The 13450-nt window shown below is 45.1% G+C and overlaps 2 protein-coding genes across 3 annotated transcripts; both read left to right on the top strand.

Annotated features, from left to right (window-relative positions):
* The first annotated feature begins 323 nt into the window (after window positions 1-323).
* On the top strand, window positions 324-4313 carry LOC147203794 (rano class II histocompatibility antigen, A beta chain-like). Of its 2 annotated transcripts, XM_086112805.1 has the most exons (5): window positions 327-822; window positions 1228-1485; window positions 2231-2515; window positions 2813-2923; window positions 3229-4313. In XM_086112805.1, the coding sequence occupies exons 1-5, from the start codon at window positions 774-776 to the stop codon at window positions 3318-3320; spliced, it is 795 nt and encodes a 264-aa protein (XP_085968931.1). In that variant the 5' UTR covers window positions 327-773; the 3' UTR covers window positions 3321-4313. The 2 variants fall into 2 exon arrangements, with proteins under 2 accessions (XP_085968932.1, XP_085968931.1); XM_086112806.1 differs by lacking the exon at window positions 2813-2923 and having other exon boundaries at window positions 324-822.
* A 118-nt stretch (window positions 4314-4431) lies between these two features.
* LOC147203793 (H-2 class II histocompatibility antigen, A-U alpha chain-like) lies at window positions 4432-13371 on the top strand. Its single transcript, XM_086112809.1, has 5 exons — window positions 4432-4537; window positions 5814-5922; window positions 6028-6288; window positions 12687-12968; window positions 13051-13371. The coding sequence occupies exons 2-5, from the start codon at window positions 5865-5867 to the stop codon at window positions 13179-13181; spliced, it is 732 nt and encodes a 243-aa protein (XP_085968935.1). The 5' UTR covers window positions 4432-4537; window positions 5814-5864; the 3' UTR covers window positions 13182-13371.
* Window positions 13372-13450: the final 79 nt, after the last annotated feature.

The raw sequence follows: 13450 nt of genomic DNA, 5'->3' as shown, positions 1-13450 counted from the left end.
TAAAAAATGTGAATTCTCTGAACTGTTTTTAATCAAGATAGAGAAGAATATATTTGTTATACGTCTTTTGAATACTTGAAGACATTTTTAGTGGAAAACAGTAGAGCATGCGGTGGAGACACAATCTCCAGGGGTCCTCGCATAAAATGAGGTTGAACCCCCTGGTGTGGAACACGAGAAAAACAGCGCCTTTACCCATGCAAAACATTGGAAAACGTTGCCATCTACAGGCGAGAAAGGATAATTACGGTCTTTTAAGGCGGAGCGCAGAGTTGAAAAAACCGGGGACGCGAAGGTGGAGCCAATTTGAGCCTTGCGAGCCGCCCGCCGTCACCACCACCGCTACAACTCTACTCCCATAATCCTAATTCCAATTTAATATAAATACATTGTACACCCCAATCGTCTTTGTGTGTGGATAAATAAATCATAAATACTTAATTGCAACGCACGACAACGATCAAACTTGAAATAACTTTCATGTGCGTAGTTCGACAGCTTTCTTTCCGGATGACTACTATTTTCCAGATGAAATTGGGTATTTCTGGCCAGAAATTTGCAAAACGTGTGGCAATCTTGCATATTGAAGCCATATATTTTCTGAAATTTGTAATGAATTTCTAGACTGCACGGTGGGATTTCTTTCACTGGCATTACTGAATTGACACGCCTCAAAATTCAAAGCAATTTCCACCGTTGCGGCTTCACTTTCGGTTTATTAACGTCCAAGGTATCGATGGTTCAGAGTCAATTGTGGTCGCTTCAACACCGCCATGAATACCCTCTCATCACTGTGTCTTTGCCTGGTGTTCTTCCATGCAGGTGAGTGCATTTTAAATATACTACAGAATAATGTTTGGAACTACAGCGGCCACATTATTGCTCCAGCACTGGTGAGCCTTTATTAACTCTCTACATTAACTCTCAGAATAAACAATGACATATCTAACTGGAAGTCCATGAGGAATAGTCAAAATTGAATTCTGTCTCTTTATATACATATACAGTACACACACACATATATATATATATATACACTGTATGTATGTATGTATATATATATGTATTTTTATTTATTTTCTTGCTTTTTGTGGGTGGGGTGGGGGGGGGGGGTAATAGGCAGAGTACTGAACTGGTTAGCAGCCAACCGCAGGGGTAATACAGTATACACCTTTATTTATCTATTTGTTTTTTAATGCACACGTTTTTTTTCTTTTTATGTTACAGATGGTGAATTTGGCTATGGGCAGATGCAATGCCAGGGGATGTCCAGTGATGATGCCATTTTAACAGAAAAAATCTACTTTAACAAGATGCTTTATCTCCAATACAACACCAGCGGAGGAAAGGTTATTGGCTACACAAAGTCAGGAAGGGCAATTGCAGACATTCTCCAAACTGACCTTTTTTTGAAAGACCAAAAAAAAAGTCTACAACAATGCAAGTCATGGATCACGGCTGCATATAGCACTTTAACAAAGAAAGGTGATCTGTTTTAACCTTTAGATTATATGATAACAAGCACTGGGTCATAGCAATCAATCATCAAAATAAGCATACCCGTCAACTCATACGGTTTAGCCATAGTTCATACGGATTTTGTGGTGAATCTTACGTATATGGCCGTATCGCACAAAACATACGGATTCTGAAAATTTCCGGGTTCCCCCCCCCCCTAACAGGTAGTTCCGTTTGCTTTTGCCCAGAATGGTGCTAGTCTACTCGAATGCTTTCATTTCCGGTAACTTTCCAGTAAATCAGATTTACTGGAAAGTTGCCGGACATTGTATTATGGAGATCTACAATAAATATCATTGAAAATTTCGTGGGTTTTTTTTCTGCCGTTATTTTGACATATAAAATGCTTTGGGATGTTATAAGGATTTTTTGCTCTTTATAAGGATTTTTGTGGTAGTTTATACAGGTTGGCGCTCCGAAAAGTTGACAGGTATGAATAAGATCCATCAAGGTTGAGATGAGTTTGGCATGAAAGAACCCCATCAAAAACATTTGGGGTGAACTCCAACCGTGATCGTGTGCTAACAATGCCCTCTCTCAGGTTCAAGTGACTTTTGACTTCACAGTCACATCTTGTGGTCTTCTGAGTGGAAGCTGCAAAGGGGAGACAAACATAGTTTCACTCCCACACCTCCATGTGTACCGGTACGTCTCAGTTCCGTAGTTCACCATTATTTCATTGTCACTTGTGATGGTTTTCACAATTTCGCAGTTGAGCCGAAGGTTCGACTGCGATTAACCGAGGCGCCGGCGGACAGCGAGCATCCAACGACCCTCGTCTGCAGCGTGTACAATTTCTATCCAAAGGACATCTTGGTGACGTGGCTCAAGAACGGCGAGCAGGTTACGTCTGAAGTGACGTCCACCGAGTCCCTACCCAATGGCAATTGGCTCTATCAGAGGCACTCGTACTTGGAGTACACGCCGACGCACTGGGACAAAATCAGCTGCGTGGTGGAGCACTCCAGCCTCGAGAAGCCGAGGATTTATGACTGGGGTATGTAGATAGATTTGTCATGTCAGGTTTGATTACTAATATTAACACAAGCTGAATGCCATTGAACTGGACAATTCTGAAAAAATAAAATAAAAATAGAGTTGGCTGTCATGTAAAGGTTAATCTAACCTATTACACATATGTCTCAGCCAATCAGACGGCTGGTTAGAGAGGTGTTCCAGGTGAGTTGAATATTGACAGAGTAAAGTTTAAAAGCAAGTCTCTCTCTTTCTCTCTCGCTCTTTTTTTTTCGCTATTTCAATATACAATAACGGAACGTTACGCTGGTATTTTCAGAGGCCATGCCAGAGTCTGTGAGGAATAAGATCATATTAGGAACAATGGGTCTGATTGTGGGTGTGGTTTCTTCATCTGCTGGCCTGATTTACTACAGAAGTAATGTGCCTGGTAAGTGATTGATGTAAATTAAGATGAAAAATGGTACTTTAGACTGACTTGGCCAAGGGACGAGAATTTTTATTTCTTGTTGCTACCAGGCAGTAACATTTTCATTATTTTCTTTTGGATTTCCTGGAAACCAATGTGAAATTGCAACCTTGTACACTGTGTAAAAAAATATCGTATATGAGACCACTTGCATCAATTAATTATGGCAAAGAACAGTCACGTTTTTCCCATTTTCAACAAAAATCTATTCAATGATATTATACATCAGCTGAAGCTGTGTGATATGTTCTATTTTTTCTTTCCAGGGCGAGTGAGAGCGTCGACAAGTGGTGACAGAAGGGACGTCCAGTCAGGGGAGAGAGAGGAGGCTGAGACTCAAATCTATAACCAAGAGTAAATAAAATAATAGTGCTAAATATTTTTTTTCAATTTTAGTTCTTTGTTCTATGCCTTATAATTTTCTGTTCAAATCCAATAAAATCCATGAGTTCATTCACTCAGTCAAAACGGCTGGAATTGTTGTTTTTGATGTTTAATAATGCTTATTAATAATAATCATCATCATCATCATCAAACATTTTATTTGTGTAGCGCTTTAAAAAATATTCAAAGGCGCTTTACTGTCATGTTTGTCTGTTTGCTATGTTGTCATCCCGAGCTGGAATGAAGGGTGTTTCCCTCCAGCAGGCCCACCTGTTCCGCATTTACCAATCAAGCCTGCCATGTATTTAAGCCCCGCCAAACTGCCCAGTCACTTGTCGGATTATTGATCTTGCTCGCTGTTGTCCTTCAAGTGTTGTATTCTAGACCTCTTTACAGCTTTCATAGTCACTGTTATTTTGTCATACAACATGTAATTTTGATTATTCCTTTTTATCAATCTTGATCTTTGGTTTCGCATGATTGGACTTGTGATATTTCCGTTGTGTATTCTCGGTGTTCACTTCTACCTTACCTTTGCAAGCACTTTTTGTTTTATGCATATTTTTTTTCTTGGCTCCTTGTGACCAGCAATTACAGTTTGTACTCTGTTGGTGCGCTTTTCTGTAAAAGTTTTGTTTTCGTACTTTGTCTGAACCTGAATTTCTGGAATCCTAAACATTATTTGGTTTGATTTTGAACCTGACATTTGCAAAGTCAAATTATCTTTGATGTCAAACTAGATTTTTTTTCAATTACACAAGGTAAAGAAATATGTACTATTTCTGGAGGGAGAATTCTTCTGAAAGTTATTTTATTTTATTTTTTTGAGGGACTGTTATTTTTTGCGAAACATATGTTTCAATCCCCTGCTACCAACACCAACACCTTTTACTTAGAAAAACATTTACACATTTGTTTATCAGAGATACCCCTTTAAACTTTCAGAAGATTAAACTGGTACAACTGGTTTGGTGGAATTTTTTTCACTCGCATGGTGCATTCTATTTACCGTAAAGGAACTTCAGATTAGAAGTACCCGAGGAACTGTATGAATTCACGGCTGAATTGCCACGCCTCCGAGTGTCACCTTTCAGCTATTGTGGCAGTAGTTTTGCTTTTCTCTCAGTTCCCTTTTTGACATCCTGCATAGAAACTTCATCATTTATCTTTGCCTGTTTTTTTTCCGTGCGGGTGAGTGTATTTTAAACACACTACAGAATGTTGTGTATTTAGAATTCACGGTCCAAAATATAATTGCTACAAAACTGGTGACCACAGACTTGACTCGTGGGGATTTGTTTTTAACACAAACTCTGAGAGAGTATTAAACAAGAACAAATCAAACTTGAATTCCAGGGGCAATACGCAAGATTTTACATGTTCCTTGAGTCCCGGAAACTTTAGGACATTAATAAACAACTTGCAGATCTCAGCTGCCGCAGTGCGTTATTGGTAAATTAGATTTTTGGGCTACCAAAGAGTATTCAAAAATGGTGGAGAGAAACAAAGAAAGCTGTGATTTGGACCATTTCAACCGCTTGAAAGTTGCATTTTTTAAATTTCAATCTAGTTTAAACATACATAGCGCTCTATTATGATTGAGAGAAGCTTATAAAACGCTGTCTGCAAAGAACAACCTGAGGCGGTCCCTCGAAGTTGCGTTCACTTGTGATTAGCAAACACGGTGTCATCCAACGAATTGGGCTTTTTTTCTGATTTAAGCATCTGGGAGCATATGCCCTTGATACATATCTTGGTAGCAGAATGGGAAAGAGAAATAACTTAAAGAATGTGAATATAAGAACGTTTTGGAAGAAAGTAAGTTTTCATCACTGCTGGTGGGAACAATTACGGCCCCATCCCAAGTAACAGTAGGAATTCCCATGCTATTAATAATAGCGTGTCAATTAGCCTGCAATGCACGTGAAGCTCCTGGCTTTTGACATCGAGATGAAGCGACTTTTAGGGTGAATTTTATGCTTGAATTTTCACATCAGTGGATGACGATAATAATATTATCCATCCATCCATCCATTTTCGGAACCGCTTTATCCTCACAAGGGTCGCGGGGCATGCTGGAGCCTATCCCAGCTGTTTTCGGGCAGTAGGCGGGGGACACTCTGAACTGGTTGCCAGCCAATCGCAGGGCACACAGAGACGAACAACCATTCACGCTCACACTCACAGCGAGGGATATTTTCGAGTGTCCAATCAGCCTGCCATGCTGCTGCAGGAGAGGAGAGGTTTTTTTTTTTAATGGTTTATTTTATAAACATAATTCCTGTGTTTGTGTAGCTCATCAAAAAACAGACACTTGAAATCTAATGGTGACTTTTAACTTTTACTCAGTACAGTATTGTATTGTTTGTAAAGCTGTCCATCTGTGCAGCTCCTGGCAGCCAATAGATGATTTGCAAGCTTAATCATGAAGATGTCGTTGTGCTCTCAACGTTTCCTTGTCTTTCAGATGTTTCAGTCGTGAATCATCATTAAGTTGAAGGTTACTTGCAGTTAAAATATGAACCTCTCTACTTTCTTTATCCTGATACTGGAATGCCTAAGGACTTGTTCACAATGTAAGAATTAAATTACCGGGTAATACGTTTTTATGTGATACCTTAATATGAATGGTAGAATGTTCTTGAGAGAGAAGATTTGATCCAGCATTTCTTATGTTTCAGTTCTGGTCGATTCCAGGGTAACCGTGTCCTGCTCTGCCGACACAGATTTGGAAGTGTGGACAGACAACGGCAATGAGATAGCGTATGCGGATTACATCCAGCAGGAGATTGTTTACACTGTTCCTAAATTTATTATGTTAGATCCAAAAATGGTGTTAAAGAATTTGACTAAATACAAATATTCAAAAAGATATGTCAAAGAATGCCAGAGAGTGTTGGTGTATTTCAAAGAAGACATCAAATATCCAGGAGACGTTGAAGGTAAACAGTTTTCTTTTCTTTTTAACTTTTACATTCATACAGTTACCTCTGAAATTCTGTGGCCAGCGGCAGAGATTTTGCCATTATTAAGCATCACAGTTATTTTGAAATGAACCAATGCGATTGCAGAGAAGCCTTTTAGACTTTTTACAAAGTATTTTTGCCGTCAGTGACTGTGTTAAGTCCAAATTGTGACCTTGCTTCGCCACTCACTTGGACGTGGCTCTCCCTGCCTTCCCTTTTGTCTTCAGTATATGAAAGTGACAGAGAAATCCATGAACAAAATTGTATCATGTTTAAAGTTTCGGTTAATTTGGGCATGTCTGGACATACTCAGCGCAGAGGTGTCGGCCGTTTGGGCGGAGGGCCTTCTTTTGAGTAATCACGTCAAAGCAAGGGGGGCGAACAGATGGAAAAAGGCTTGACTCAATCACTAAGTGGGAATAAACGATTTGGGAACAAAGAGTTGTTGAATACCAAAAGACGGTTTGGGAACAGCTGTCGCCCCCTAGTGGCCGTTTGTCATCAGCAAAATCTGTGACTTGTGTATTCGGGTAGATCAGATCACTAGCGAGGGGGCGCGGTATGCAAATCTCGGGGGCAGTGTTTTTCTTGTATTTTGCAATAAAAGTTCGAACCGGCGGAGAGGGAGCAGAGTGTGTGATCATCGGGGCAACTACCGTCGTTCGCTGTCAGAGATCCCTCCCGCCGATATTGAAGACAATTTTCCCTGTGCGCCGAGTCATTTCTTTAACTTTGGCCGGGTAAAAAACCCGGACAGAAAGTCATGCTCTGTCTGCTTTGAAATCAGATACGATCAGGCGACAAACACGCATTCACTTTCATTCGCACCAGTGGACAATTTAGCAATCTTCAATTAAGAAAACGTGCCGGAAGCCAGCACACCCAGAGAAAACCCATGCAAGCACAAGGACAGCATGCAAACTCTACACAGAGGCCACAGCAGAGATTGGAACCCTGAACCTCTGAAATGTGAGGCAAACTTGCTATCCTCCAGTTTACGATGATGCCCGGCTGTAATATTGAATTGAATTGAATATTGAATACAACTTTATTGTCAAATGTGCTGTATGTTACACATACAGATGAAATTTCTTCCCTCTCAACATAAAACAAGAGGAGCCGCTGCGAGTGTCCGCGCCGCCATCAAAAGAAAAGTTAACAAAAAAATCACAAAATAATACAAGACAACACATGAGACACAGACAATTGTGCAATCTTAATTAACCACTTTCCTGCATACACTTGAAGCAGTTATAGACAAAAGAGGAGCGAATCAAAGTGTCCTTTTCACTAGTGGATCAAAGACGTCATGCTGCAATGTGCACACGTCTGCTACAAGCTAAGCTTGAAAGCAACAAGAAGCCGGAGCATCCATTAACGAAAAAGAGAGATTGGCTCTCATCTCCTGTCCCATGTAAGTCCGCTTCAATCCGTGCATCCATCCAGCCGCAGACTGTCCATCAGAATTATTGTATTACAGGACCCTGTCCAAGATGTCTTTGAGCAATAGGCGGGGTACACTTCGAACTGGTTGCCAGCCAATCGCAGTGCACACATAGAGAAACAACCACTCACACTCACAATCACACCTAGAGACAATTTAGAGCGTCCAGTTAACCTACCAAGCATTTATTGATAATGTGAGAGGAAAACAGAGTACTGTACCTGGAGAAAACCCATGCAGGCACAGGAAGGAATCGAACCCTGCACTGTGAGGCGGATTGGCTAACCAGTCGACTAAATTAAACCTAAAAGTGTGTGACCGAAAAAAATATCCATGTGGTCGGGCTCTAGTGAGCAGTGGGGTGAGACAGGACAGATATGAAGACACCTCGGAGCAGAAATTTGGAAATAAAACCTTTGGCTTGGAGTTTGAAGCGGATTACGGGGGACAGGAGAAGTGAACTAATCTCTTTTCGTCAATGGACGTTACAGCTTCGTGTTTGCTTTCAAAACTTAGCTTATAGCAGACGTGTGCACATTTTCAGCATGACGTCTCTGATCCACTGGTGAAAGGACACTTTGATCCTCTCCTCTTTCATCTATAACTGCTTCAGACAACAAAATGTATGCAGAAAAGTGGTGAAGATTGCACGACTGTCTGTGTCCTATGTGTTGTGTTGTGTTATTTTTGTTATTTTGACTTCAAAATGGCGCAGCGACAGTGGCTGCCTTTCCAGCAGCTCCTATATTTTGTTGTTCTACTTCTTCCTTTCATAACTTTGCTGCTGTGAATCAGGAATTTCTCCATTGCGAGACTAATAAAGGTTTTCTTATCTTATCTTATCTTAAATTAGTTTTTTGTAATGACATGATGTTGTTTGCTTTTAAATGTCTGTAAATATTGTTTGGGAAGGATTTCAAATGTCAAAATACTACATTCTGTTAGTACAGTCAAACCTCGGTTTTCGAACGTCTCTGTTCTAGACCAAAATTTAGAGTTTTTTTTATGCCTCGGATTACGACCGAAAATCGGTTCTCGAACAAACTGAGCGCACTTGAATGCACCACTTGACTCCTCTTGCCTTCGTTCCTCGTGTCGCTTTCCGTTGTGAGCAGACATGTTCAATAAACTTTTTTTTTTTTTTTTTTAAAGAGCGTGGTTTTGGTTTTCGAACAATTTGGTTTTCGAACAGCCTTCTGGAATGGATTATGGACGAAAACCGAGGTTTGACTGTAATTTTAATGAGCTCCATTTTCTCTCTTATCTTTGCGAATGTATTAAAATGTTCTGTTGTAAAGGCTTTTAGGTGTCGTGTGAGGCATGTTGAGTTGCCTTGCGTGTGAAATGCACTGCATCATAAATAAACTTGCCTTGCCGATGTCATTGTAACTTCATGTCAGGCTGGTCTTTTGAAAATAGGTGTTGCTGTTACACAATGCCTCTCCGTGAGCCGTCACCTTACCGTGGTGGAGGGGTTTGTGTGTCCCAATGATCCTAGGAGCTAAGTTGTCTGGGGCTTTATGCCCCTGGCAGGGTCACCCATGGCAAACAGGTTCTAGGTGAGGGACCAGACAAAGCACGGCTCCAAGACCCCTTATGATAAAAAAAAATTAAAGGATCTCAGTTTCCCTTGCCCGGACGCGGGTCACCGGGGCCCCCCTCTGGAGCCAGGCCTGGAGGTGGGGCTCGTTGGCGAGCGCCTGGTGGCCGGGCCTACACCCATGGGGCCCGGCCGGGCTCAGCCCGAAGAGGCAACGTGGGTCCCCCTTCTCATGGTCTCACCACCCGTGGGAGGGGTCAAAGGGGTCGGGTGCAATGCGAGCTGGGCGGCAGCCAAAGGCGGGGACCCTGGCGGTCCGATCCTCGGCTGCAGAAGCTAGCTCTTGGGACATGGAATGTCACCTCTCTGGCAGGGAAGGAGCCCGAGCTGGTGTGTGAGGTAGAGAAGTTCCGACTGGATATAGTCGGACTTGCCTCCACACACAGCCTGGGTTCTGGTACTAGTTCTCTCGAGAGGGGTTGGACTCTCTTCCACTCTGGAGTTGCTCATGGTGAGAGGCGCAGAGCAGGTGTGGGCATACTCATTGCCCCCCGGCTCAGTGCCTGTACATTGGGGTTCACACCGGTAGACGAGAGGGTTGCTTCCCTCCGCCTTCGGGTGGGGGGACGGGTCCTGACTGTTGTTTGTGCATATGCACCAAACGGCAGCTCAGCATACCCACCCTTTTTGGAGTCCTTGGAGGGTGTGCTGGAGAGTACTCCTGCTGGGGACTCCCTTGTTCTGCTGGGGGACTTCAATGCTCACGTGGGCAATGACAGTGAGACCTGGAGGGGCGTGATTGGGAGGAACGGCCCCCCCGATCAGAACTCGAGTGGTGTTTTGTTATTGGACTTCTGTGCTCGCCACGGATTGTCCATAACGAACACCTTGTTCAAACATAAGGGTGTCCATATGTGCACTTGGCACCAGGACACCCTAGGCCGTAGTTCGATGATCGACCTTGTGGTTGTATCATCGGATTTGCGGCCGCATGTTTTGGACACTCGGGTGAAGAGAGGGGCGGAGCTGTCAACTGATCACCACCTGGTGGTGAGTAGGCTCCGATGGTGGGGGAAGATGCCGGTCCGTCCTGGCAGACCCAAACGTATTGTGAGGGTTTGTTGGGAGCGTCTGGCAGAATCCCCTGTCAGAAGGAGTTTCAACTCCCACCTCCGACAGAGCTTTTCCCATGTTCCGGGGGAGACGGGGGACATTGAGTCCGAGTGGACCATGTTCCGTGCCTCTATTGTTGAGGCGGCCAATCTGAGTTGTGGCCGTAAGGTGGTTGGTGCCTGTCGTGGCGGCAACCCTCGTACTCGCTGGTGGACACCAGCAGTAAGGGATGCCGTCAAGCTGAAGAAGGAGTCCTATCGAGCCTTTATGGCCTGTGGGACCCCAGAGGCAGCTGACGGGTATCGACTGGCCAAGCGGAACGCAGCTTCGGTGGTCGCCGAGGCAAAAACCCGAGCGTGGGAAGAGTTCGGTGAGGCCATGGAAGCCGACTTCCGGACGGCTTCGAGGAAATTCTGGTCCACCATCCGACGTCTCAGGAGGGGGAAGCAGTGCACCACTAACACTGTGTACAGTGGGGATGGGGCGCTGCTGACTTCGACTCGGGACGTTGTGAACCGGTGGGCAGAGTACTTCGAAGACCTCCTCAACTCCACCAACACGTCTTCCTTGGAGGAAGCAGAGTCTGAGGACCCTGAGGTGGGCTCTCCTATCTCTGTGGTTGAAGTCACCGATGTGGTTAAAAAGCTCCTCGGTGGCAGGGCCCCAGGGGTGGATGAGATCCGCCCGGAGTTCCTCAAGGCTCTGGATGTTGTGGGGCTGTCCTGGTTGACACGCCTCTGCAACATCGCGTGGTCAACGGGGAGAGTGCCTCTGGATTGGCAGACCGGGGTGGTAGTCCCTCTTTTTAAAAGGGGGGACCGGAGGGTGTGTTCCAACTACAGAGGGATCACACTCCTCAGCCTCCCTGGTAAGGTCTATTCAGGGGTGCTGGAGAGGAGGGTCCGTCAGGAAGTCGAGCCTCAGATTGAGGAGGAGCAGTGTGGTTTTCGTCCCGGCCGTGGAACAGTGGACCAGCTCTACACCCTTAGCAGGGTCCTCGAGGGTATGTGGGAATTCGCCCAACCAGTCTACATGTGTTTTGTGGACTTGGAGAAGGCGTTTGACCGTGTCCCTCGGGGAGTTCTGTGGGGGGTGCTTCGTGGGTATGGGGTACCGAACCCCCTGATACGGGCTATTCGGTCACTATACCACCGATGTCAGAGTTTGGTTCGCATTGCCGGCAGTAAGTCGGAATCGTTTCCAGTGAGGGTAGGACTCCGCCAAGGCTGCCCTTTGTCGCCGATTCTGTTCATAATCTTTATGGACAGAATTTCTAGGCGCAGCCGAAGCGTTGAGGGCGTCCGTTTTGGTGGCCTCAGTATTGCATCCCTGCTTTTTGCAGATGATGTGGTGCTGTTGGCTCCTTCAAACGGGGCTCTCCAACTCTCACTGGAGCGTTTCGCAGCTGAGTGTGAAGCGGTTGGGATGAAAATCAGCACCTCCAAATCTGAAACCATGGTCCTCAGTCGGAAAAGGGTGGAGTGCCCCCTCCGGGTCGGGGGAGAGATCTTGCCCCAAGTGGAGGAGTTTAAGTATCTTGGGGTCTTGTTCACGAGTGAGGGCAGGAGGGAGCGAGAGATCGACAGGCGGATCGGTGCAGCGTCTGCTGTGATGCGGACGTTGTATCGGTCTGTCGTGGTGAAGAAGGAGCTGAGCCAAAGGGCGAAGCTCTCAATTTACCGGTCGATCTACGTTCCAACCCTCATCTATGGTCACGAGCTATGGGTCGTGACCGAAAGAACGAGATCCCGGATACAAGCGGCCGAAATGAGTTTTCTCCGCAGGGTGTCCGGGCTCTCCCTTAGAGATAAGGTGAGAAGCTCGGTCATCCGGGAGGGGCTCAGAGTCGAGCCGCTTCTCCTCCACATCGAGAGGAGCCAGATGAGGTGGCTTGGGCATCTGATTCGGATGCCTCCTGAACGCCTCCCTGGTGAGGTGTTCCGGGCATGTCCCACCGGGAGGAGACCCCGGGGAAGACCCAGGACACGCTGGAGTGACTATGTCACCCAGCTGGCCTGGGAACGCCTCGGGATCCCCCGGGGAGAGCTGGAAGAAGTAGCTAGGGAGAGGGAAGTCTGGGCTTCCCTGCTAAAGCTGTTGCCCCCGCGACCCGGCCCCGGATAAGCGGTAGAAGATGGATGGATGGATGGATGTTACACAATGAAAAGCAGAACTACTTTGTAAACAGCTTCATACCACGGTCCAAATACTGAACTGAACTGTAATTGTTGTAATGTGTCCAATATAATTAATTCTTATCCATTCTGCCCTCTCCAGATCCCCCACAGACCGTCATCTACTTTGCAGACGAGGTTCTGCAGGGTGAAGAAAACACCTTGATCTGCTTCGTGGATCAGTTCTTCCCACCGAACATCCGAGTGCACTGGACCAAAAATGGCATAGAGGTGTCAGAGGGGGTGTCACTCGGTCGGTATTACCCCAACGAGGATGCCACATTCCGCCAATTGTCAACACTGACATTCACACCAAAAGAAGGAGACATTTATGGTTGTACTGTGGAGCACTCAGCCTTGGACAGGCAAAAAACATTTTTTTTGGGTAAATATTTTCATTCATTCTATACTTAAATGACAAAAACAACACACTCATGCAGTAAAAAAATTGTCTTTCAATGTCACAGAGGTGGAGTTCAGTCATCCCGGCATTGGACCAGATGTTTTCTGTGGCGCGGGCTTGACTGTGGCACTATTTGGAGTGGCATCTGGAGTTTTTTTGGGAGTCAGAGGACGCTATGCAACGCCTGTTTTGTGATTCTAGCTTCCACATTGATGAACAAAAGACGCAACTTGTTAAAACAGAGATTCTCCATCAGTGGTACCCTCTAAAAACAGTTGGGTTGATTCATTAACTCAATTTTGGGATTGTTTGTGTTGGGGTCAAAATTCTGGGTTATTTCTTATGAAATGTTTCATTGAAATTAAATATTTATTGGGTTATATCAGAGGTGGGTAAACTATGGCCCGCGGGCCGAATCCGGCCCGTTGGTCCTTTTAGTCCGGCCCGCCGAAGGTCGGTCCACA

This window comes from Hippocampus guttulatus, chromosome 6 (assembly GCF_054856545.1).
Source record: "Hippocampus guttulatus isolate MCC_2025c chromosome 6, RoL_Hgut_1.0, whole genome shotgun sequence".
NCBI classification, from domain to species: Eukaryota; Metazoa; Chordata; class Actinopteri; order Syngnathiformes; family Syngnathidae; genus Hippocampus; species Hippocampus guttulatus.
This window is presented reverse-complemented; position numbering and strand designations above follow the sequence as displayed.

What these genes read in the sequence shown, in the direction of transcription:
- LOC147203794 (XM_086112805.1), top strand. Translation starts at nt 774, where the DNA reads ATGAATACCCTCTCATCACTGTGTCTTTGCCTGGTGTTCTTCCATGCA. An exon ending in TAGCACTTTAACAAAGAAAG is followed by an intron (nt 1,486 to 2,230) that starts GTGATCTGTTTT and finishes ACAATTTCGCAG; the next exon opens with TTGAGCCGAAGGTTCGACTG. An exon ending in CTACAGAAGTAATGTGCCTG is followed by an intron (nt 2,924 to 3,228) that starts GTAAGTGATTGA and finishes TTTTCTTTCCAG; the next exon opens with GGCGAGTGAGAGCGTCGACA.
- LOC147203793 (XM_086112809.1), top strand. Translation starts at nt 5,865, where the DNA reads ATGAACCTCTCTACTTTCTTTATCCTGATACTGGAATGCCTAAGGACT. An exon ending in CCTAAGGACTTGTTCACAAT is followed by an intron (nt 5,923 to 6,027) that starts GTAAGAATTAAA and finishes CTTATGTTTCAG; the next exon opens with TTCTGGTCGATTCCAGGGTA. An exon ending in GCAAAAAACATTTTTTTTGG is followed by an intron (nt 12,969 to 13,050) that starts GTAAATATTTTC and finishes TCAATGTCACAG; the next exon opens with AGGTGGAGTTCAGTCATCCC.